At 32.3% G+C, this 24,958-nt stretch overlaps 1 protein-coding gene and 1 long non-coding RNA gene across 2 annotated transcripts; both read left to right on the top strand.

The window, feature by feature from the left end:
- The first annotated feature begins 2,983 nt into the window (after positions 1–2,983).
- Positions 2,984–5,474, top strand: LOC108456871 (heavy metal-associated isoprenylated plant protein 32). The gene is made up of 3 exons (XM_017755599.2): positions 2,984–3,460; positions 3,563–3,638; positions 3,729–5,474. Exons 1-3 carry the CDS (start codon positions 3,431–3,433, stop codon positions 5,162–5,164), a joined length of 1,542 nt encoding a protein of 513 aa, XP_017611088.1. The 5' UTR covers positions 2,984–3,430; the 3' UTR covers positions 5,165–5,474.
- Positions 5,475–12,317: 6,843 nt separating this feature from the next.
- Positions 12,318–17,209, top strand: LOC128280401 (uncharacterized). Its single transcript, XR_008270574.1, has 2 exons — positions 12,318–13,013; positions 17,013–17,209. It is a non-coding gene; the product is annotated as an uncharacterized LOC128280401 (long non-coding RNA).
- The last annotated feature ends 7,749 nt before the right edge of the window (positions 17,210–24,958 follow it).

The raw sequence follows: 24,958 nt of genomic DNA, 5'->3' as shown, positions 1-24,958 counted from the left end.
AACTATACTACTGTTCGATAGGTACACTTGCCTACATCGCGATAATAGTTAGTTCAAGAATGAGTAATTATAAATATTTAAAACTTATCACAAAACCTTGCGATCAATCATCCAGTTGGCTAAACATAAAAAAGGCCTACAACCCATTTTAATAACCGGCCTTAATGAGACCAAAATCGGTTTATGATCCGATTTTAATAAATGGAAATTGTGAACCACACAATTAGGGCAAAAAGATCCCATTCTGAATTACAAACTACCTTAACAAGCCTCTATGAAAGATTCCTTCTACTCCAAGTAAATTGTGGTCTATTATATCCTAAATCACGAAGCCCATTGTCAAACACGAATGATTGCAACCATTTACAACCTATTCGCGACATAGCAACACCTCTTACCCTTTTCGATCCCTCCAAAACTAAATTAAAATCTCTAGCAATCAACCACAGCTTCAAAATCGAATCTGCCATGTAATTCTAAGTATACTAAAGTTCCTTCATCATCATTTGTTATGGGTTAACATATATTGCTGAACAGAGAAAACTAGAGGAATCTTACACATTGCTAACTTTCATATGAACCATTTAGGGATGCATAACCAATATGTTAATTAGAACCGTTTCATTCCAAATAATCCAAATCCTCCCAGCAAAACCATTTGCTTTAATCTGAAACAACTAAGCCACTCTAATTCGAGAAACAATCCTATTCGCCTGACTTCCACTTGTCCAAGTTTGTGCTTGTTAAATTATCAGATAAAATAATTGATATAATTATTATATGATAACAATTTTCATATTAACATCATTATTTATTAAATTTTTTATATGCCACTGTCAGTGGAAGCCAATCAGTAAGCATGCATCATCTTTTATTTGGAATAAAAATAAGCACACTTTTAAAAAAACAAACGCCATTTTCATTGGAGGGTTTTTTTTTCCACGGGTGAGAGTTGCTAAATGGATTGCACCATAAGTTACCTAAATATGAAAGTAACGCAATGAGAAAGAATAATCTCTTGATCTTCCATCTCACCATCGCAAATTTTTATCCAAAGGCACCCTTAGTCTAAGGAACAAGGCCATTATTAGTAAGGTTTTTTTTTTTTTTATCACCTAACTATGGAAAGTAATAAAATGGGCACTCAACTTATTGGATTTGCCTTTTTTTTTTTTTGTCACCAATTGTTAACTGACTAATAGGAAAATGATGTAACAACTTTTAAAATTGGTATAATAACAATTTTAGTCGTCAATGTTTATATATTATGTCAATTTGGTAATGATTCTTAAAAAGTAGCCTTAATATTTACAATTTGTCAATATTCTAAAAAATTAGAAAGAGTATAAAAATATCTCACACGTAAGTTTCCTTTTTTCCTATTTTTTTTTCTTTTGCCTATTCATTTCTTATTCCTTTGCAGAACAAAACAAAGCTAATCCCTTCTTCTCCATACCCTAGCCACTACTTGGAATCACCATAATTCAGGTCACTTTTGGCCAATTGAAGGTGTCGACTTGCTACCTTTTCGTTGCTTTCTTCCAATTACTGAATGGTTTAAGATGAAATCAACCAAATCAAATCCCAAGTATCTTCTTTTGGTTGTTGAATCATCACCAGACTTCGATTGACGCTTCTCCTCATCCAAGCCTCCTTTTACCGTTCAAATTAAATGATTGATGCTCCAAACTCCATGAACTAGCCTTGATTGAAACTTCTTGTTTTTTTTTTTTGTTTTTCTTTTCTTTTCTCAGTTTTAATATAAATTTAGTTTAGTTAGTTTTGGTAGACATCTTGGACGACAACGGAGTTCATGCGCATCCTACAAGTGATTGAGACAAGGAGACCAATCAAATATAGGAGGGTTGAAAAAAAATTCTCTTACTTTGACTATAGGATGTGGTGTGATTGTTGTAGGCCTGAGATGTATACTACTATCTGTATTATGTTTAAGTGTTTCAATTCTTTGAAAAAGCATTAATCTATTTTATACTTTCATAAATATTGATAATTGCAAATTTTATTTCTTTTCAACATAGTTGTTCTCTTTAATGGAGTGGGAAATTTTCAATTTAGGAAAAAAAATGAATGAGAAATTGAATATGTGCTTGATTGAATCAGAAGAAATCCAATAATGGTTTGATCGAGTAGCAAGAATTTTAGGGTTGTGTTTATTTTTTGATGAGGGGTTTTCCAAGACTTCGATTTTTATAAATCAAGAAATATTGTTAGAGTACACTTTAGTTGAACTTTTATTGAGAAAAAAAAGAATAAAATTTATATGGGTTTAATATGTGCTTGTTTGAAGGTTGTAAAATGGATACACCAAGGCAATCCAATCATATGATATATGGTAAGTTCTTTTTGTTGGATCGATTGTTAAATTTATTAGGCTGGCATGTACAAACTCAAGCTTTCGACCAATTTCTTTTTCCTAATTTTGAATTTAATTTAAATAATAAAAATATGTAAATATGAATATAAAACAAAATTTTTTATTTTCATTAGACTAAACTTAAGTTAGATTTAAACATAAAAAATATAATAATTTAGATAATGTTGGAATCTCTTTCATCAACTTATTTCGTGTCGCTATTAACTGCTATATATATCATTAGTCGTTATTTTGATGTAAAATTAAATTTTAAGGCTGAATTAATTTATAAATTTATAATTCAAAGAGCTTAATTAAAAATAAGAAAATAATTAAAATAAAATCGAATCTAAGGAGGATAGGGAAGCGTATGGCAATGCCATCTAGTGTCATTATTGTATTGTATTATAAGAGAGTAAAAAATCTGACAAGGAGTTCATTCACATCTGTGATCTTTGTACATTCCATTTATTATTTTGGACCCACCAAAATCCAATCCCCCTCTTACGGTGAAATTTGTGAAATCACCAAAAGCCTCAAATTTCTTTATTTATTTATTTTCTTCTTCATACAAAGCCAATACCAAAGCCAAAAGCCAAAGCTCAAGCCAAGCCTAAGCCACCATTTGGCTCTAATACACATTTTACCAAAAAAAAAAAAATCACTCTATTCTTCTTTCTGGTAAAATTTCAATATATATATATAAATATATCAATAAATAAAGATCCAAAAGATAGAGTGAAGCTTTGCTTTGCTTTGCCTGCTGTTGCCATTGCCATTGCCGGCACTCTCTCTTTCTTTGCTTTTAGCAGAGTCTTTGCTTTGCTTATTAACATCTATTCTCTTTCTTCTTCTTCTCCTTCTCCGGCTCTCATTCTCTCTTCTTCTTCTTCTTCTGTTAAACAAACCCAAAAACTAAGTCTGTTGGGATTTGTTGTAAATTTCTATCATTTCTTCTGTTTTTTTTCTTCAGATCTGTTACCAACCCTTTTTTTTCCCTCTTTCATTCTCCTTGTTGTTGTATGTGTATTTGAGATTAGAAAAGAAGAAAAAAAAATGAGTAAAGAAGAGTTTATGAAGATCCAAGTATTTTCTCTCTCTTTTTTGTTTCTCTAGTGTTTTTTGTTAAAGATTATACCTTTACTTCGTTTCTACTCAAAAAATCTTTTTTTTTTTGCTTGTTTGCAGACTTGTGTCCTCAAAGTTAACATACACTGTGATGGATGTAAGCACAAAGTGAAGAAAATCTTACAAAAGATTGAAGGTATTTCTTCTTTTTTTTGGACATTAATTTGTTTTTCATGTTTCAGACTTTAAAGTTGAGTTTTTTGGGGTTTTATTTTTGTTTTGTCAGGGGTTTTTAAGACCACCATAGATTCTGAGCAAGGTAAGGTAACAGTGTTGGGAAATGTAGATCCTAATGTTCTAATAAGAAAGCTTGCAAAATCAGGGAAGCATGCAGAGCCTTGGGGTTCTGCAAAAGCTAACAACAATCAAGCTCATCTTGCCAACCAGTTCAAGAACATGCAGATGCTTGATAATGGCAACAAAGGTGGAAACAACAACAACAAGAACAACAACCAAAACAACAACAAGGGTGGTCAGAAAGGGAACAACAACAACAACAACCACAACAATAACCAGCCGAAAGGTGGTCAGCCGACACCTCAACAGTTGCACCAGCATCTTCAACAGCTTCAACAAATGAAAGGGTTACAAGATCTGAAGCTGCCTCAGTTGAAGGACATGAAAATGGGTCCTAATCCCAACCAACTCCAAAACAACAAAGCTGTGAAGTTTGCTGAAGAGGAAGATTTCAGTGATGATGATTATGATGATGATGACTTGGATGATGATTGTGATCTTGATGATGATGATGATTTTGATGATGGTGATGAGTTGGATGATCATCGTCATCCAGTTAACAAGATGAAGGCTATGATGGGGAATAATGCTCCTCCTAAAGGAATGGCCAACAACATGGTGATGTTGAATGGCATGATGAATGGTAATCTCCCTCAGCTTATGAATCCCCAAAAGGGTCCCCAAAATGCTGCTCCTAATGGTGGGGGTAATGGTAAGAAAGGTGGTAACGGTGGGGGTGGTATGCCTGTTGGTGGTGGTAACAATGAGGGTAAAAATGGGAATGGAGGTAAGAAAGGTGGTGGTGCTGGAGGGAATCCTAACGGGGGGAATCCATATCAAGGTGGCGGTGGTAAAAACGGTGGTAAAAATGGCGGTGGTTTACCTCAGGAGCTACACAAGAATGGTGGTAACAACGGTGGTGGGAACGGTGGCAAAAAGGGTGCTCCCAACGGTGTTTCCGATGGGTTCCCTACCATGGGTGGCGGCGCTAATGGTGGGAACATGAGTCAACAACAAAGGGCTGCTGCCATGAACATGGCAATGGGCCAAATGGGGAGCTTACCCCAAATGGGTAACATCCCAGCAGTGCAAGGGTTACCGGCAGCAGCCATGAACGGCGGCGGCGGCGGCGGAGGGTACTTCCAGGGAGCGGGTCCGGATGTAATGCCGGGCAACCCATACCATCAACAACAACAACAGCAACAGTATTTGGCAGCAATGATGAACCAACAACGTGCCATGGGAGGAGGAAATGAGAGGTTTCAGCCCATGATGCATGCTAGGCCACCCGCAGCTGTGAATTACATGCCACCATACCCATATCAATATCCATACCCGTATCCATATCCCCAACCTCAACCTCAACCCGACCCTTATACCCACTTCTTTAGTGATGAGAATACCTCAAGCTGCAATGTTATGTGAAGATGATGATGATTTGGATTTTCATTTTACCCCCTAAAAAAAAAAAAGTTCAAGTTTGATGCCATAATATACTTGAAAATGTTTTTTTTTTTTTTAATTTTAGTTTTTATCTTTTTTTTCTTTTTTCAATTTTATGTTGGATTAGGGGTTAAATTATGATATAGATAATATTTTTGTTGAAGGTTTTAGGGGAGGATGATAAATGTTGTAAGTGGAAAGTCAGTGGTGTGGCTTTCCCTTTTTTTATGAGAATGTTGTTGATATTATATAAATTATATGTAGCAATACAAATAAGATTAACACAAATAAATATTTGTTCTACTTCTCTCTCTCACTCTCTCACTCTCTCACGTACACACACACACGCAAAAAAAATAGCAATATTAAATTAAGATGCAAATAAAATATATATATAAAAAGGGTAAATAAAAAAATGAAATAAATATGTAAAACAATGATAAAAGAGTCATGTGATAGTGTGGGACAGAGTGAGTGCGGTGGGAGAAATAGGGACCCACCAATCTTGAATAGCGTGTTTTTATTGGCGATTTTGTCCCTACTCTCTCTCATTCCTAATAATGATTATAATTAGGTAACCGCTTTAACTTTTTAACCCTTTTTTAACTTTTACATTCTCATTTTCACTTTTCACTTCTACAAAAACTTTGGTAAAGATTTCCCTTGTTTGTTTCTTTAACTTCTTTTCTATATATAAAAAAACAAAATCCATTTCAATTTATATTGCTGCAAATCATTCGGTCCTTGAGTTTTTTTCTTTAAATCATAAAATAATTTTAAGTTATTTCATTAAATTTAAATATACACATTTAATTTATAATACAAATAAATTATATTAAAATAAAAATTTCAATTTGGTTTTGATTTAGGAAAAAGAATGGAAGCAGCTCCTTCCATGCTATGGGAGAATAGGCATTGCATAGCGTTTCTTTGGAAAGTCTTCGAGCTTTTCTATCAATTCGATTTGAACTTGTGGATAAGTAGAATTAACAAGGAGTGTATGGCGGTGATGATGACGGTAAATTGGGATGGAGAGCCACTATTTTTGGTGAGAATGAAGAGGGTTTTTAGGATAGAATTGGTTGGGGAAGAAAGTTCTTTAAGTGTTCTAGGTGTATATTTGATGATTTCTTAGGTATTATGATTGGGTTTATATATGAGAGAAAAGGAAGGCCACACGTCTTGAGCTTGTTGGAGGCAGAGTCCTATATTGTCTCCTTATAGTGGTGGCGATGTGACCTTTTAGGTCGATGATACAATATTTTATGATGGCTGAGCAATCAATGGGCCTAAGGTTCCATGCACACTTGGTGATGGTTTAGCGAGAGTTCGTCACGGTGTTGCTTGATGCTTAAGGTTTGCTTGATGTGAGGTTTGCCTAATCGAGACATGTGGATGGTATGAAGTTCGCCTATTGAGGACACGTGTAGGGGATTCACGAAGGTGGTATAATAATTGCCCTTTAAACAAGAGAGGTTCTATAGTGACCTTCTTGAGTCTGTTGAGAAATGAGGTTTGTCAAGTCTATTGAAGGGGTAAGTTTGTTGATGTGAGCTATGATTGAATTGAGTTTTGTGTAATTTCATGTAATTTTGAAAATTAATAGCTTGTAAAATTAATAACTTAGGAATTTCAAAAATTTGAAATTCATGTTTTCCATTTAAAATAGGCTCTAAATGTTGACGTGGTGAAGAAGTTTTGGGAGTGTGCATTTGTAATACCCCCAACCTGCATCCTTCGTCGGAATTGGGTTACGGAGCATTACCGGAGTCTACAGATCAAACAGACAAAAATTTCAAACATTTCATATCATTAAAACAAGTCATCAAAGTGTCATTTTAATCCAAATTATAAACATATCAAATCCAAATCAATTTTCCTAGTTCATGAGCTCTTAAACACAAAATTAAATTCACATACACCTATCTAGATTTAGTTCAATTTACCATGCCATAATATGGCTTCAAAAACGAACACATATTTATATGTATAAAACCAACCAAAATTAAACTTATAACCTCATTTACAATCAAACCACAAAATAACTATTATTTAGACACCCTAGGTACATGACGACACAAATGATAAATATCACCACATTGGAGTTCGGGATCGTTGTTGGATGTTGAATCGGCGATCAAAAGTTAAGTACCTAACCTGCGCACGGGAAATAAAACCGTACATTGAGTATAAACTCAGTGGTATTTCTATAATCTTAATATTTAAAGATAAGAAATTACAATTATACAATTGAAATATAAACACATATTAATATTTAATTACAACAACAATATCATATTTCATTTGTTTTACAATTATCTTAATTCTCATACTTGCTATATACATAGCTTTTCACAATTTATTTCACATTTCATTATACAATTGCGATATTCATTCCATAGTCATTTAATGAATATATAACTCATATATTCCATATATTTGCAACATATTTCACATTCTATTTTCAATTCACTATTTCACTTCCATTTGTTACACCATACCATTTCAACATCAATTATAAAATTTTATTATTCATTTACCCTTATTAACACGACTCAGACTCGGACAGATACACGGATCGAACCAAAACATACTAGTTTGGCACCCATTGCCTTATTGGATAATTCGAAGTAATAATTTGACACCGAGTGTCTCATCGTCTAAACCGAAGTAAATTGGCACCCAGTGCCTTATCGAATTAATCCCAAGTAGTAAATTGACACCCAGTGTCTCATCGAGTCGAAGTCGAAGTCGAAGAAATCCCTGAACTCTTGCAATCTTATGGCACGCCATCTATATCCGACTCAACCTGATATAGTTAATAGGGTTTAATTTCACTTTTCAAATACAACCAATATTCATTTCAATTCAAATAATCAATATATCCAATATATATATATATCAATTCAATCAATATAAATTCAATAAATTTATCACATACTAAATCAATCCATTTCAATTGCAAAATACAATAATTCTCACCTCAACACTTACCATGTACATTAAATTAAATTATAACAATTAACAACTAAATTCGGATTATAGAAATACAAACAAGAAATTCCGAGCTATTCCTCGTCGACTTTATCTTTCCCCTTTTTAGTCGAGGGTTCCGGTACGACGTTAGCTACGGAATTAAAATAATTAAAATTTATCAATACAACACAATTCAATTTTATATTGCATATTTCAATTTTTTTGCTCAATATTTGACTAATTTTCCATTTAGCCCCTAAACCGAGACAACTTTATTTCTTTACAATTAATCCTATATTTTCACACAAATTTCAATTTGAACTAAATTTAACTCCCTATTTTCACTTAAATCCCTAAATTTCAAAATTTTCACAATTTAGTCCCTATTATTCAAATTTTATAATTTATTCTACAATTTAATCCTTTTTCACTTCTAGCTTAAAAATCTATCAATTTAGTCCCTAATACTAAAATTATTCAACACTAACAACATTTAAAAACTCAATAATTTCTAAAATTTTGACATGAGTCGGGTAGTATTTAATACCAGGATTCCAAAAACAAAAAAATTAAAAGAAAATGGACTAAATTGACTAACTAATTGAGCTTGGAACTTTGAAACCCTAATTTTCTCCTACTTCATTTTTGCTTCTCTGTTTCTTTCTCTATTTCTTTTTCTTTTATTTCTTTGTTTTATTATTATATAATATAATATATATAATATATATAATTAAACATTAAGATTTAATATTATAATATTATAATATATATTTTAACTTTAAAGTTTTTTAATAATAAACACTTATGCCGCCTCATTTATGAGCAATGGCATAATTGCTTCTTTAGTCCTTTTACTTTTTCTTTTATCTATAATTCAACTTTCACCCTATATGCAATTTAGTCATTATACCTAATTACAATTTAGTCCTTATACCTAATTACTTTAAATTCAAGCAAATTCACTTAACAGAAACCTAATTAACTACACAACTAGCTTCGTGTCCGGTTTACGGGAACAGAGTCCCGGGAATGCATTTTTTTTTAATTTGATCATTTTTAATTAATTAACCATTGAAACATTAAAATTTCTTAACGAAACTTTAATACCACCTTAATGACACTCCGTAAATATTTTTATAAATATTTACAGCTCAGTTTATAAAAATGAGATCCTAATACATCATCTTCTAAAACCATTTGAACTTAATAAATCACTTATATAACATAAATTATCAAATCAAAAACTTTTTTTTTAAATCACATTTGACTCATAAATATTAAATAATAATATTTATGAACTTACTTGTCGGATTTGGTGGCCCTGAAACCACTGTTTTCGACACCACTGAAAAACGGGCTATTATAGCATTAGAATGGCGACACGTTTGTTAAGTAATCAAGGTAATCAATAGTGGTGGCTCAAAGAAGTTATGTCTCTTCATGAGTGGATAATTTGTGCTATTTGTTGGAAGTTGCATGTGAGTGTCGCATGTGTTTGTTCTACTGTTGCACATGTTTGCTTTGTTGTAACACACTAAGTGTGACTGAAGGGTTTCTTCTTTTTTTAAATAGGAAAATTTAGGGATTATTTCTCTTACTTTTGTTTTGCTACTTGTTTGAATTGTGAGAACTCTCTAAATCCTTTCTATTTCTTCTGAGTTCATCTTCACTTTTGATCTATTTCCATATTTGTTTTTTTGGTTTGTCTAAATTTCCGATCAAAGTTTTAAGGTTAGTATGTTTGCTTTGCTTTTTCTTGTTTTTCTTCTTTATCTATTTTTCTTTGCCTTTTGTATTGTTTCTTTTATACTTTAGAAGCTATGACACTTAAGAGACTTGAAGATGTTAGTATTGAGAAAGATGAGTTTGAGTGTAATGTGGGCTCCCAAGCTGCCCAATACGAATTAAATATTGATCCAAAGCCTTCAACTCAAAAATCCATATTAAACTCGTTTAGAAATTCTTGCTTGACAAGCTTCACTAAAATGACTATAACTTGATCTCTTAAACTTAGATTGACGTGTTTCAAAGTGATTTATGAAGTTAAGAGATAAGCCTTTGATTTATAAGTAGGCAACTCAACCCAAAAATTTGGCACAAGTTGGTTAATTCTCTAGACTTAAACTCAAATGAGTTTACCCCTTCTAGGTTCGTATCAATATATCAAAAAAGGAATATGCTAAATAATTGGTGGCTTGATGTATGCTATGGATCATGTTAGGTTTGATATTGCTTGTGCTATTGGATTCTTGAGTAGATGCATTAGTAATTCTAATATAAAACATTGGAATGAAATTAATAGATGTTTTAGATAAGAATAGTATACATTGCAATATAACTATACAACTCTTGTTTAAGAATGCTATAGTGATGTAAATTATGCATATGATAAAGTGAACTTTAAACCTAATAATGGTTGATTATTTACATTAGGTGGTGCAATAGTTGCTTGCTCATTTAAAAAGTAAACATGTATTGTATTTCATTTTTAGAAAATGAGTTTATTTCTATGTCACTAGAAAGTAAAATATGTTATGGACAAAAATATTTCTAAAATGCATTTCATTCTTAGAAACTCTTAAAGGACCAATCACTTTGTATTGTGATAACAAGTAACTATATATAACATTAATAATGAGAGAATCTCAAGCAGTAGTAATCAAATTCCTATGAGATACAATCTCATAAGAGATGTTATGAAAAAAGGTAAAATAGTGCTTGGGTTTTTACCCATTAGTTTGATGTTGTTTGACCCTCTTATTAAGCCATTATCTAGTGGAAAGATCAATAATGTAACAGCCCGATTTAGATACTATTCGGAACGGTGGTTTTGGGACCACGAATCTAAGTCAGAAAAATAATTAAAAATTATTTTTAGTGTTTATTATGTGTGAATTTATATGTGATACATTTTCGTGATTTAATTTTGTCATTTGAGTGTCGATTTAGTAAAAAGGGCTTAATCGCTTAAAATAAAAATTTGATAGTTTAATTTGCAAGGACTAAATTGTTATTGTCTTTAAAAATGGAGGCATTTATAATGCAATATTACCATGTTAGTTTAAGGTGGACGATTATAGCCATTAAATATAATGGTTTTAAATTTTATTATAAAGGCTATTTATGTAACATGTGCAATAATATATATTATAATAAAACCAAAGCATAAAATATAGCCATTATGCTTTATCTTTGCCGAATTCATCAAAGAAAAGAAAGAAAAAAATTAGCTTAAGGTTTCGGCTATGATTTGGCTAGATTAAGATCAAGAACCAAATAAATCAGATTTGGATCAGGAGAAAAACCAAAGTTATCGAATATTTGTCCTATCTTGATTACCGTTGTCCGAGGTAAGTTTATAAGCAAATAGATGTTGTTAAATTTTAATATAGGTGATTTATAAATAATTGTAATAATTAGTAATAAATTACTAATCGACATTGAGTAAGGAAAAATAATTTATGTTTGATGATAAAGTAATGAATAAGTTTTGGTGTTCGAAGTGATGACATGAACTATACATGTTAAAGTGTTGATTATATGTATATTAATTGCAAATATATGTTCGACTAATGATATATGTATGTGATATTAATGTGTGAATCATGAGTGTATATATATATATATATATATATATATATATATATATATTCGACTATATGATGATATTGTGACCTTGTAAGTGAATGATAATTTGGTTAATGAACATATGTGTATTTTGGCCAAGTTAAAGTTGATACATGGATATATATGTGACATCGATATGTGATTACGAGTAAGACCACGTCTGGGACGTTGGCATCGATATGTGATTACGAGTAAGACCACGTCTGGGATGCTGGCATCGATATGTGATTACGTGTAAGACCAAGTCTGGGACGTTGGCATCAATATGTGATTACGTGTAAGTCCACGTTTGGGATGTTGGCATTGATATGTGGTTACGTGTAAGACCATGTCTGGGACATCGGCATCGTATTTGATTCATGTAAGACCCTGTCTGGGACAATGGCATCAATATAAGATAGCATGTAAGACCATGTCTGGGACGTTGACATTGTACGATATATGGGATCATCCAAGTATCCTATTCAATTTCGAATGGTTCAACGGGCAACGATAAGTTGTGATTGAAGGTGTATAACAGACTAAAGTGATCAGGTATGTAATAGCTTATTACCTATTCGAAATAAGGTAAGTTAGTTATTTGATATGCAATGCAATTTATTACATGCTGCTAATGTAAATGTAAGTATATTTGTGAAGTATATTCGGCTACATGATAAGTATAAGTATGAGATATTAAAGTTTGATTCAAGAACATATGCTTATGAGTGTGTATATATTTGATTATAGAATGGTACCATGGTTTTGAAATTGAATGTTACCTTGATAATAGATATAGTACATTCGGCCAAAGGTTATGTATAATGATGTTATATTTGTGACCTATGCGCAAACATATATAAATGATTATGTACGGCCTTAAGGATATAAAATAAGAATATTTATGAAATGATCCATGAATATATGTATATGAGATTATGTATATTCGGTTAAATAATGACATTATGGCTTTGAGTGTGAATGATATTTTGATATTGGATGTATGTATATTTGGCAAAATAAAAATATGTATTATATGAAACTGTAAGTTTGAAATTAAATGTGATTATGATAGTATGAATTGGTTTGGAAATTGAATTAATATTGTTATTGAGTCATTAATTTGCTTATGGCTTACTAAGCTTTTAAAGATTACTCTGTGTGTTTTTCCTATGTTTATAGAGTTTCAGAGAATTGCTCGGGTTGGGAGTCGTAGGAGACCTCATCACATTATCCAGTTTTCGCTTCGGTAAATAAATGCTTTGAGATTTGGTTATGTGGCATGTATAGGCTTGTTTTGATATATTTGGTTTTGATATTTGTATATATATATATATATATATATATATATAGCCATGCGAAAATGGCTTGTTAATGAGGTTAATGTTTGTGTATATTCAGGCATGCTATAAGTTTATTTTGGGAAGTATGTTTCATAGTATGTATGTATGGTGTTTTGGTTTCAAGTTTTAGTTGAGTAATGATTCGGTTGATGGATATGTTTTTGCTATAATGCATATGTGTTCATGAAGCTTAAGTCCAAGTATATTTGATTACGGTAATTTGGTTATACGTATTGATTGGGTATGTCACGAATGACTTATAAATTAGCTCACTTTAGTAAGCTTGATATTTGGTTTATCAATTTGTGATGTTTGGGTATATGATTTGACAATGGGAAATGGTAAGTGCGGTTTCATTCGGTTTAGACAATGAAGTAAATGATGAATGCACGTTTCAGTTATGATATACCATATTTTGATTAAGTAATGTTTATGTCATATGTGTGTGTAATTGTTTTGATCATTTTGTGAGATAAGAATTAGGTTATACAATGCATGATTATATTCGACTAGACATAGTAAAAATATGTGTATGCTTATGAGACAATCACTTGTGAGTTGGTTTTTTTTTTTTTAGTTTTGGTTTGTGATGGTAAGCTTGTGTATATACATCATAATTAAATGGTTGGTATTTAGGTTCAGATTTTATACATCCCAATTGATGTTGTAAGAGTGATGTTTAGATATAATTATAGTATGTGAAGTAGACATGATATACTTCAGTATGGATGTTCGAAAAATGGTTTAGATCGTTATGTCATATGCGCATAAATTTGTAAGGTGAGAAGAGGTATATTTAATCTGGAAATAATGATAGTTATTATCTTTCATGTTATTGAAAATTTAATCATGTGATGTGACCGAGTAGATATATGTTTAAATGACCAAATTTTATATTATTTGTAATGGGTATAAATTTTATAAGTTAATACTAGCCGAATAGTTTATGAAGTAAATGACTAGGTATATGTAGTCCGTTTGGTTATAATATGCATAGTGCAGAAATTATGAATTAATATGATACTATTCAACTAACGAAATGGCTGTTTTGACATATGCTTGGTATATATTATCTAAGGATATATGCTTGAATAATAGTTGAGTATTTGAATAATGGTATAAGTTGATGATATTGATGTGATTGAAATTTGAAGCATGAATTGTTTATGAATTATAAGAAATAATTTATGATTGATTTTAGTTGATTAAGTGGTCAGTATATGCAAATTTGACTATATGAATGAATATATGGTTGTTATTCGATTGAAAAGTTTTGTAAAAAAAAAGTTGATATATTCTTAATCATGAAATCAATTATGTGAATGTGCCAAATTGTGTTTTGTCAGATAATACCTCGTAACCCTAATTCAGTTATGAGTATGGGTTAGGGGTGTTACAAATAAGGCCATGAGAAGTATGAGACTACTACTAGTTCATAACGATAATCTTGTTTAAACTATACTCTATCATATTGATTTCGGATAAATATATATTTTTTATTAATAAAAAATAATATGCGTTAGAGTTCACAGATACTTTGAATATGTCAACGAGGTTGACAATTGAAGTATACCAAATGTTTTTTGACTAGTGGGGGCAAATTATTCTAGTACAGTATTATACTTGGTTGATGCGCTACATTTCAAAATGAAGTAGGTTGGATTTATTACTCTTAATTAGATTCATAACTTATATTCAAATAAGTGAAATGAGAAAAAAGTTGTGAACACTTTTGATGAGCTCGCCTTTCAAGTAGAGAAGTGAAAGGTTAATTTTTATGGATTGATTGGTAGAATCTTGAATTACTTACTACACACAGAATGTAGTGCATGACCTTGTAACACGTTGTATTAGAATGACTTTGGTACGAAAGTATTATGTTTTGTTTTACTTTCATTTCAAAAGTTCAAGCTATGGTAACATTTGATTATGTATAACTTAAAAATCTATAGATAAATCTGTGTTTTATTTGAAAATAAGCAAGATTCATGGCATATAATATCACATATATAAGTATTTTTAAACAACCCTTAGTAAATATTAATGTAACAACCCGTTTGTAGTGGTACCATAAACGGTAGTTTCAGAATCCCGTTTTCTTACAATCGAGTCAGTAAATATTATTTATTAGTATTTACTAGTATATTATAGTATTATATTAAATTTTGGTTTCAAAAATTTGGTTGATTGAATGGTTAATTAGAGTACAAGGATTAAAACATAAAAACTGTAAAAGTTAACCGATATTGGTTTTTATTTGTTAAAAGGCTTGATTAATAATTGTTTAAGGTTCTATATGGAAAATAAGCCATTTTTATGATTAGTAGCCGATTAGAATATAGTTATTCAATTTTATAAAAATACTTTTAATTAAATTAAGTTAAAATAATAATAAAAAATAAGTCATCATCCATATTATTTTCATTTCATTATTTCTTCTCTAAATGAGCACTAAAATCCTAAGGAAGCCATATCTTTTTTCTTCAAGCTCAATCGGCCTCTGTCATGGTATGTAAATCAAGCTCATTTTTCATAAATTTTAAGTTTTTGAGATCGTTGTAGCTTAATCTAGCTAACCCAAGCTCTAAATTGTAAATCTGTCAAAAGTTTTAAAAGTTTCCATTGATGGCTTTTGATGTTTCTAATGTTAAATGGTTGACTTTGAAGCTTTTATCTAAAATAGGACTATTTTGTACAGTGAATTTTGTTAGTTTTAAGTTTAGGGACAAAAATAAAAATATGTTGAAATTGGCATGAAATTTTTATAGACATAGATGCCTAAGAGCTACATAAGGATGAGTTTAAACTCAGGTTTAAAGTTTGGAGTTTAAATATGAAAAATATGCTTGTTTGGGTTTTAAGGACTAAATTGAATAAACTGTAAAAATTTAGAGAATTTGTGAAAAATTATAATAGGATATCATACACATTAAATAAGATGTTATAAGGTATTTAGAATTGACAATTTGAAATGAATTATCGTATAGATCAAGAAACAAATCAACTAGTAGATAATCGAGGAAAATGGAAAATAACATTATTCCTTGACACTTATTCTATTACTGTTTATACCCGATAAGTTCATACAGTATAATTTTATGTATTTTTGTAATGTTTATATTTAAATTGTGTATTTTTTTAATGTTTGAATGTATACTTAAATGTTGCAAATTGGTACAAATGTGAGAAAAAGGATTGAATTGAAAAGTGTTATACTGATGTGTATTAAGCCTGGATGAACATAGGATAGGATACAATTGTCATGCCAATAGGGTTATTTCGCACACTGTATCGGTTTGATATGAGATGAGATGATGACGTACTGTTTATTCACTGATTGTACCAGAATCCATCATTTGTTGCGAATTACCAAGTTATCTTTATAATGATCAGGTGTGTTATGGGGGGGATGTTTAGCCTACGGGCCACGCACTCAGTGCCTAGATTTGTTTTTGGAGGGATGTTTATCCTATGGGCTTGACACTTAGTGCTTAGGTGTGTTCATGGATGGTATGCCTTGTTTGAGCAATCAGGTGTGTTTTAGGTGATTATGCACATATCCACATCTGTTCATTATACTTCATCAGGCTAAACTGTTGTTACAATTGGATAATGATAAATGGTGAAAGTATTATGATGAGATAAAGTACTGTTGTATAATGTAAAAGTGCATATGGCCAATGGCTTGATGATATAGCTTTGGTTGAGATTGAATTATATCGAATGGAATGTTTTACAAGTTATATACACGATGGATTCACTTGATGATATGAATTGTGGTAACAGGGAAAATTGTTTACTTAACTGTGTTATTTTGGGAATTAAGGTAAGTTATATTGTTTTGAACCTATGAACTTACTAAGCTTATTTAAAGTTTCCTCTGTTTCATTTTTTGTTTCCTGTAGTTAGCATTTTGCGGAACTTGACAATCGGATCATCCTAAAGATCGCACTATCCAATCTTTATTTTGGTACAATTTTAATTGTTCAACTTGGTTATGTGGCATGTATATAAGAGTTAAGCTGTATATAAGTGTTTTGTAAAATCAAAATATGAATGGTGATGTATAAAGTATGTGTGCTTGATGGCATTTTGATATGTTTGATTATGGCTTGAAATGACAACTTTAAATGTGCTTGTTAAGCATAGGAAATGTGATGGATTAAAATGAATGTTAGACATGTCTCTAATTATCATATGGAATGTTTGAATAAGTGAGAATGTGTTGGAGATTATGGCATAAAAGTTGGATGATTGAATTGGATGTTTTAAGTACGTTATGTGGAATGGTGTTGATATCAATCTTATAGTTTGTGGATTTGGCATTTTTGGTCATGAATAAGTGATTGAAAGTTGGTATTTTTGTTGTGTATAAGACATATGCTTGGGAATTATTTGTCTTGGTATGAATTGAGATGTATTTTGGTATGACTTTATGTTGTGCGATGGTACCTTGAGGCATATTCGTTAGATATAGGAAATGATATTTTTTGACTTGCTTTTGCACATTTTGAATAGGTTTAAAAAATGGATAAATGCATACTTATGACCTAGGTCAAATTTTGGTTGATAGCTTGCATAATAAAGAACTTATTGGCACACACGGGCTAACACACGACTGCATGTCACACATGGGTAAGTGACACGGTCATGTTCTCTATATTGATTTGGAAGTTTTGGGTAAACACAATTACAATTTGTTACACGGGCTGGCCACACGCCCTTGTGGGTAATTTTCATATGGTTACTAGATTTTTCACATTGTCTCAGTCTCTCAAATGGTCCAGCCACACGACTGTGTGAATGTATGTAAGGTTTTGCATTTAGGTCCACTCGAATTTAGTGAGTTACACGGTTTGGATACATGACCCTGTAACTTCAGCTTCACACAGTCACTGATTGTAACACATCTTAGGCACACGGCTATGTGACCCTATTCTATAACTTTTCCATAGTTGTTTTTAGTCTTTATTTGTATTCGGGTCAACTTAAGAGATTTTGTAAGCTCGATTAAGATTTGGATTTGGTTGTAAATCATGTTTAACATGGATTATGAAATTTTTTTATTGAATATTAAAGTTAGAAATGTATGTAATTTATTCAGTTGGCTATTGTAGGGTTTTATAGATCAAGTTCGACGATTAGATTGGGCAAGGGGTGTTATATTTAATTGTATCAAAGATACGATTTAATTGATTCTAGGACTGAACGTATCGATTAAACCGTAGCATTTGTTGAGTCTAGAAATTGCATGCCACATTAACCTGTGACAGTGTGATGGTATTTGATCTGATTTGACCTTTTTTTCTTATAGATTCAAAGATGTCTGTAGAGTCCAATCGTGCTGTAACTGATGAAGTAGACTATAATGCACCGGCTTCTGAACAAGAAGTGAGTAATAGTATGCAAGTTCCGCAAATGTTAGAAAATGAAGTAAAAAATGCCTTTTTTAGCATGATGGTTCAGAAGTTCGCCGAGTTTAAGTGAGCCAATTCTGTGGCTTCACAACCTCCACCCCATGCTCTGCCTCTTGTGGCACCCCCTTGTCCTTAAAATATTGAAAGTTCATGTCAGCCTTCGATCGATAAAATTAGAAAATGTAGAGCCGAAGAATTCAGAAGTAAGACAAACGACGATCCAACGGGTTTGTACTTCTAACGAATGCTTAAGATGTGTTGTATCACTGTTAAAAGATGAAGCCTATCATTGGTGGTCTACGTTGACAACTATGGTATTGAAAGAGAAAATGAGCTGAGACTTTTTCCAAATAGAATTCTAGAAGAAACATATTAGTAAAAAATATCTGGACAAGAAAAAGAACTAATTTCTTGAGCTAAAGTAAGACAATTAATCTGTGGTTGAAAATGAGAGGGAATTTGTACAGCTTAACAAATATGCTTGCGAGATTGTGCCGACAAAAGATGAAATATGCAATCCTTTTAAATCTGGCCTGAATGATGTAATCCAAATGTTAGTTAGGGCATTAAAATTGCGGGAGTTAGTAGTTTTACCTGAATGAGCTCAAAAGATAAAAAAAAATTATAATGAGAAAAGACAATTAAAAATGAGATTTCGGGACTTTGGTAAATGGGGGGTACCTAGATTGTTTTCAGCTCCTCTAGCAAAGAAATCAGAGGAAGCTTTTAGTTGATTTGCAACACAAACTGGGTTTTTAGGATGAAATAAACCGAGACCAAGTGACTCGAGATTTCAGCCTATTCTGGTCAATAATGTTGCCAGTGTTTGCATTGCCGATAAACTAGTTTGTGAACATTGTGGAAAATGAAATTTTGGTGAATATCAAATCAAAATAGGTGCTTTTTTCAGATGTGGATCTATCGAGTATTTCTTGAGGAATTTCCCGAGAAAGACAGGTGACACTGATGATCGAAATGTGAAGCCAATGTTCATTCTTAAGAAAGGTAGAAGTCTCGGATAGAGTAGTAATACTAGGGTACCAAAGAGACAACAGTTAGGTATGAAGCTAGGGCGTCTACTTGAGTGTATGCTATCCGAGCTAAAGAGGAAGTTGTTGCACCCGATGTTATTCATGGTACCTTCTCTCTCTTTGATGTTACTATATATGCACTGATTGAACTGTAGTCAACTCATATATTTACACTGTAGTAGTAACAGATAAGAATATACTCGTCAAGTTAATTGAATTTGATGTCAGAGTTATGAATCCATTAGGTCAATATGTTAAAGTCAATTTGATATGTCAAAAGTGCTTGCTGAGAATTCAGGGTTGTGAATTTCCTGCTGATATAATGTTACTGCCATTTAACAAATTTGATCTTATTTTGGAAATAAACTATTGATTTTACATGATGCCATGGTGAACTGTAGACTGAAACGGATTGTTTTAAGATGTCAGGATGATGAGATTGTTATAGTTGAGTCTAATAGATTGGATTATGCTACTAATGCTATTTCGGCAGTCTCCGTTCAAAAATTGATCAAAAAAGAGTATGAAGCATTTTTCATTTATACACTTGATACTCAAGAATTGGGATCGAAGATGATTAGGTACCGATTGTTAATGAGTTTACAGATGTGTTTCCAGAAAAATTTCTTGGGTTATTGCCATATCGGGAAGTTGAATTCATGATTGATATAGTGCCAGGGACCGCACCAATATCTATTACATTGTACCAAATGACACCAACATAACTAAAAGAACTTAAAGCCCAATTACAAGAGTTGTCTGATAGGATTTTTATATGGCCGAGTGTATCTTTTTGAGGTGTCTTAGTGTTATTCGTGAAGAAGAAAGATAGGTCGATGAGGTTGTGTATTGATTACAGGCAGTTGAATAAAGTCATTATAAAGAATATATTACCCTCTACCTTGTATTGACTATTTGTTTGATCAGTTGAAAAAAGCTACTGTATTTTTGAAAATAGATATCAGATCCGGCTACTAGCAGTTGTGAGTTAAAGATATTTGTGTGCGAAAACTGCACTCCGAGCCCATTACGATCACTACGAGTTTTTGGTGATGCCTTTCGGATTGACCAATGCCCCTGCCGCATTTATGGACTAAAGGAATCAATTTTTTCAACCACATTTAGATAAATTTGTAGCAGTATTCATTGATGATATACTGATCTATTCTAACATTGAAGCTGAGCATGCTCAACATTTGAAAATCGAACTATAAACTTTATGTGAGAAACAATTATACACGGAGTTTAGTAAATGCGAGTTCTAGCTTCAAGAGGTTGGATTCCTTGGTCACATGATTTCTACGGATGATATTCGGGTTGATCCGAGCAAAATTTCTGCAATTGTAAATTGAAAAGCTCTGAAGAATGTCTTTGAGGTGCATAGTTTTTTGCGCTTAGCCAGTTACTATCGACGATTCGCTAAGAATTTATCGACGATAACATTACTGATTTAACACCCTATACCTGACCTGGTCGCCAAGCCCAAATATCAGGATGCCACACCACCGTTTCATGTCATATACAAGTAAAATCTCATTCTAATGAAACGTCTTCCATTTTAGTATTCGTATGGTTTTAAGTCAATCTTACTCCTTAGTTAACATTGTTATATGCAATTCATACATCAATTAGTTTTATAATAATAGTTAATCATGCATTGGGACCATTAAGCAAAAATTCTAAAACTATCACGTAGGTATCGATACTTAATGTGTGGTATTGATATTTCTCTCAAGCGGTATTCATACCGCTTGGAAAATTGCTGCCAAACTTGCATTTTGTTTCTCGCACAAAAATCCAAAGTCTTAGAAATTATCGGCACCTTTCAAAAAGTATTGTTACTCGTGATAAGGTATCGATACCAAATTACGCTACTTCCTGCACTTTCAAAAATCATAGATGTATCAATATTAAAATCTGCATATCGATACCTCTACTCCAGACATAAAAAATACAACAATTTCAAACATATAACTCATACCAATTAGTGCCTTATCATCACACATCTTTCACTTCATTGAATGAGCACCAAAATATCCGAAATAATAATCTAAAACTTCATAATCATGATTAAGCAAGAAACCAATAATTCAAATGTAAACTCTCTAAGTCCTAAGGCATAATCATATAAACAACTTAAAAGCCATAGCAAAACCAGCATAAAGTCTATCACATTGCCTTATTCCCGAAACATAAATGAATAGATAATAAACACCTACAAAAAAACACAAAAACTTGATTGGATCACTCTTTGTGAACCACATCGCTCACACCGGCACACAACTAATTTGTAATGGGTAAAGAAGGGAGCTGATACGATCCGCCTCAGGGTGATTTGAATCGGATATGAGTTTGCCAGATCGTCTATGAAGAAGTATTGTTCGATTTGCTCAAAGGATGTTTTAAGTAAATAATGGCGAAAGTTATGTAAAAAAAAATTCAAAGATGGGTTTATGGATATGAAGTTTTTGTAGGTTCGGTTATAGAAAAAAAAGATTGAGATAAATATAGTAAACAATGAATGTGAAGTGAATTGATGATTCGATTATGATGAAACGAAAGGATGGAACGGAATGGAATGAAAATAATCTCAAAAACAAACACGAACGAACCAATATTAGAAAATATTGACCCAAATGTTTATAAGTTTTCAAGGTGGTCGGATGGAGAATATGAGAACCTCGACCCGCTACTTAGCAAAGTAGGAACCTTAGTATGTTTGAACGCCACACTACGAGTAGTGATAAGTTCGATTTTCGACAAAGAAAGCGGATGACTCAACAAGAACACTAGGTAGCCAACGAATCCTTGAACGAAAATAGAGAAAAGTTTGCCTCACAAATTTGGCAGCATAACATTAACAAAATGTCCAAAAAGTTCTTCCTCCAAAAGGCTGATTACACACATATTTATAAGGCTAGGAAAAGGCTAGCTGAATGGTCACATCTTAAAAGCTGAAATAAAGCTCAAGTCTCTTGGAATTCTTGAACTAAATAACTCTACCATTTAATACAGTAGTGATAAGTTCAGTTTTCGATAAAGAAAGCGGATGACTCAACTAGAACACTAGGTAGCCAACGAATCCTTGGACGAAAATAGTGAAAAGTTTGCCTCACAAATTTGGCAGCATAACATTAACAAAATGTCCAAAAGTTCTCATTTTGCATTTGAGCCCCTCGAGTTTGGGCCAATCTCGATGTCGTCGAGATATACCGAAACATGATGCGACTAGGATCACATCAGGAGCGGGCGAGCTTAATAAACTTAGTGAATGCCTAGAACAACTACCATACAAATAGTTCATCAAGCATTGGTGAATCATATAAGTAACGTAATTATAACAACCTCAACTTAGTTGACACATTTTACATCTTTTGCATATTCAATAGCCTATTTACAAATTCAACATATATACATTCATGCATACATCACAATACATACAAATATATTTACAACTTAAGATAATTTGGTACTTAAGCTATGAAACGTAAAAGTGGGTACTATCACCACTCATCGGATACACGGATCTCCAACACACCACATAGACTCATAGTCAAACATGTCCCATAGTGAAGCATATAACTAACACTCTCATTATTTCCCCTCACATGTCCCGTTGAATAGAGCTTAGCTCACATTCCCTTATCCCTCCAACATGTCCTAGGGCTTCAATGCCCAAAATCACATATACATATAAGTGAGTACTCACAATCCTATGGCATGTCAACTATATTCAATGGTCTCAAGTGTCACAAGGCAAAAATATCCGTTATTAAACATACATATATTGCTTATCGGTTTCCTGCTCATTACCACTACATATTTGCATCATAAGCATAATATTATCACTAACACTTAGCTTGCTTGACATGTTCACATATATAATTCCACAATAATAATCATGAACACATAATACATGTAATGGCATATCATCTTAATTCACATTTTCACAATTCAACGAGCACATAATACACAAGTTAAGCATGAGCACAAGATAACTTACACTCGAAATTTAGAGTAGGGGGTTTAGGCTACAACTAAATTCCCTAACAATGCATTGAATTGTGTCCATAAGCAGTTAATCTAAACGCTCACCAATTTGCTTTCACCGAAAACTAGCCTTTCCTAGCTCATAAACGGTCTTAGCAAATCTGGAACCCTTAACATAGCAAACTATAAATATGGTTGTTAGGCATGGGACATGTGACAGATTAAAATGAATGTTTGACATGTCTAATCATGACATGAAATGTTTGAGTAGGTGAGATTGTGTTGGAGATTATGACATAATAGTTGGATGATTGAATTGATGTTTTAAGTATATTATGTGGAATGGTGTTGATACCAATCTTATAGGTTGTGGGTTTGGCATTTTTGGTCATTAATAGGTGATTGAAAGTTGGTATTTTGATTGTGTATAAGGCATATGTTTGGTCATTATCTATCTTGGCATGAATTGAGATGTGCTTTGGTATTAATTCATGTTATGTGATGGTTCCTTGAGGAATATTGGTTAGATATAGGAAATGATATGTTTTGGCATGCTTTTGTTTATTTTGAATAGGTTTAAAGAATGGTTAAATACAAACTCATGACCTAGGTCAAATTTTGGTTGGTAGCTTGCATAATAAGGAACTTATTGGCACACACAGGCTAACACAAGGCCGTGTGTTACACACGGGTAAATGACTCCCTCGTGTGCTCTATATTGATTTGGATGTTTTGGGTAAACATAGTTACAATCTGTTGCATTGGCTGGGCACACATCCGTGTGGGTACTGTTCATACGGTAACTAGATTTTTCACACGGTCTTAGTCTCTCACACGGCCTAGCCAAACGGCTGTGTGAATGTTTGTAAGTTTTTTCATTTAGGTTTACATGGTTTCAATAGGTTACACGATGTAGATACACGACCATGTAACTCCAGCTTCACACGGCCACTGATTGTAACATGACCTAGGGACACGACCATGTGGCGTTGTTATGTGATTTTTCCATAGTTATTTAAAAGTTTACAATTTAGTCATTATTTATACTCGAGTCAACTTAAGAGCTTCCGTAAGCTTGATTAAGACTCAGATTTGGTTGTAAATCATGCTTAACATGGATTATGAATTATTTTGTTGTTTTATTGAATATTAAAGTTAAAAATGTATATAATTTATTTCATTAACTGTTGTTGCATCCTGTAGCTCGGGTGTTACAACTAATTGGAGGTACATTAGTTAGATAGACACTTTAAGTTAATTTTTTTACATATAAAAAAGACATCCTCCCGCACTATATTCTATAATTAAAATTTTGTGTCATATACATAACATATATGTGTAATATATGCATATAATATGGGAAAGAAAGAAACGTACATAGACATGTTGATTTAGGAAATGGTTGTGTCCATT

Source organism: Gossypium arboreum, chromosome 9 (genome assembly GCF_025698485.1).
Source record: "Gossypium arboreum isolate Shixiya-1 chromosome 9, ASM2569848v2, whole genome shotgun sequence".
Classification (NCBI taxonomy): domain Eukaryota; kingdom Viridiplantae; phylum Streptophyta; class Magnoliopsida; order Malvales; family Malvaceae; genus Gossypium; species Gossypium arboreum.
This window is presented reverse-complemented; position numbering and strand designations above follow the sequence as displayed.

Bases quoted from the DNA above. Each gene is read 5' to 3' on its own strand.
- LOC108456871 (XM_017755599.2), top strand. From the start codon at position 3,431: ATGAGTAAAGAAGAGTTTATGAAGATCCAA. The intron at 3,461-3,562 runs GTATTTTCTCTC...GCTTGTTTGCAG, and splicing joins AAGAGTTTATGAAGATCCAA to ACTTGTGTCCTCAAAGTTAA. The intron at 3,639-3,728 runs GTATTTCTTCTT...TTGTTTTGTCAG, and splicing joins AATCTTACAAAAGATTGAAG to GGGTTTTTAAGACCACCATA.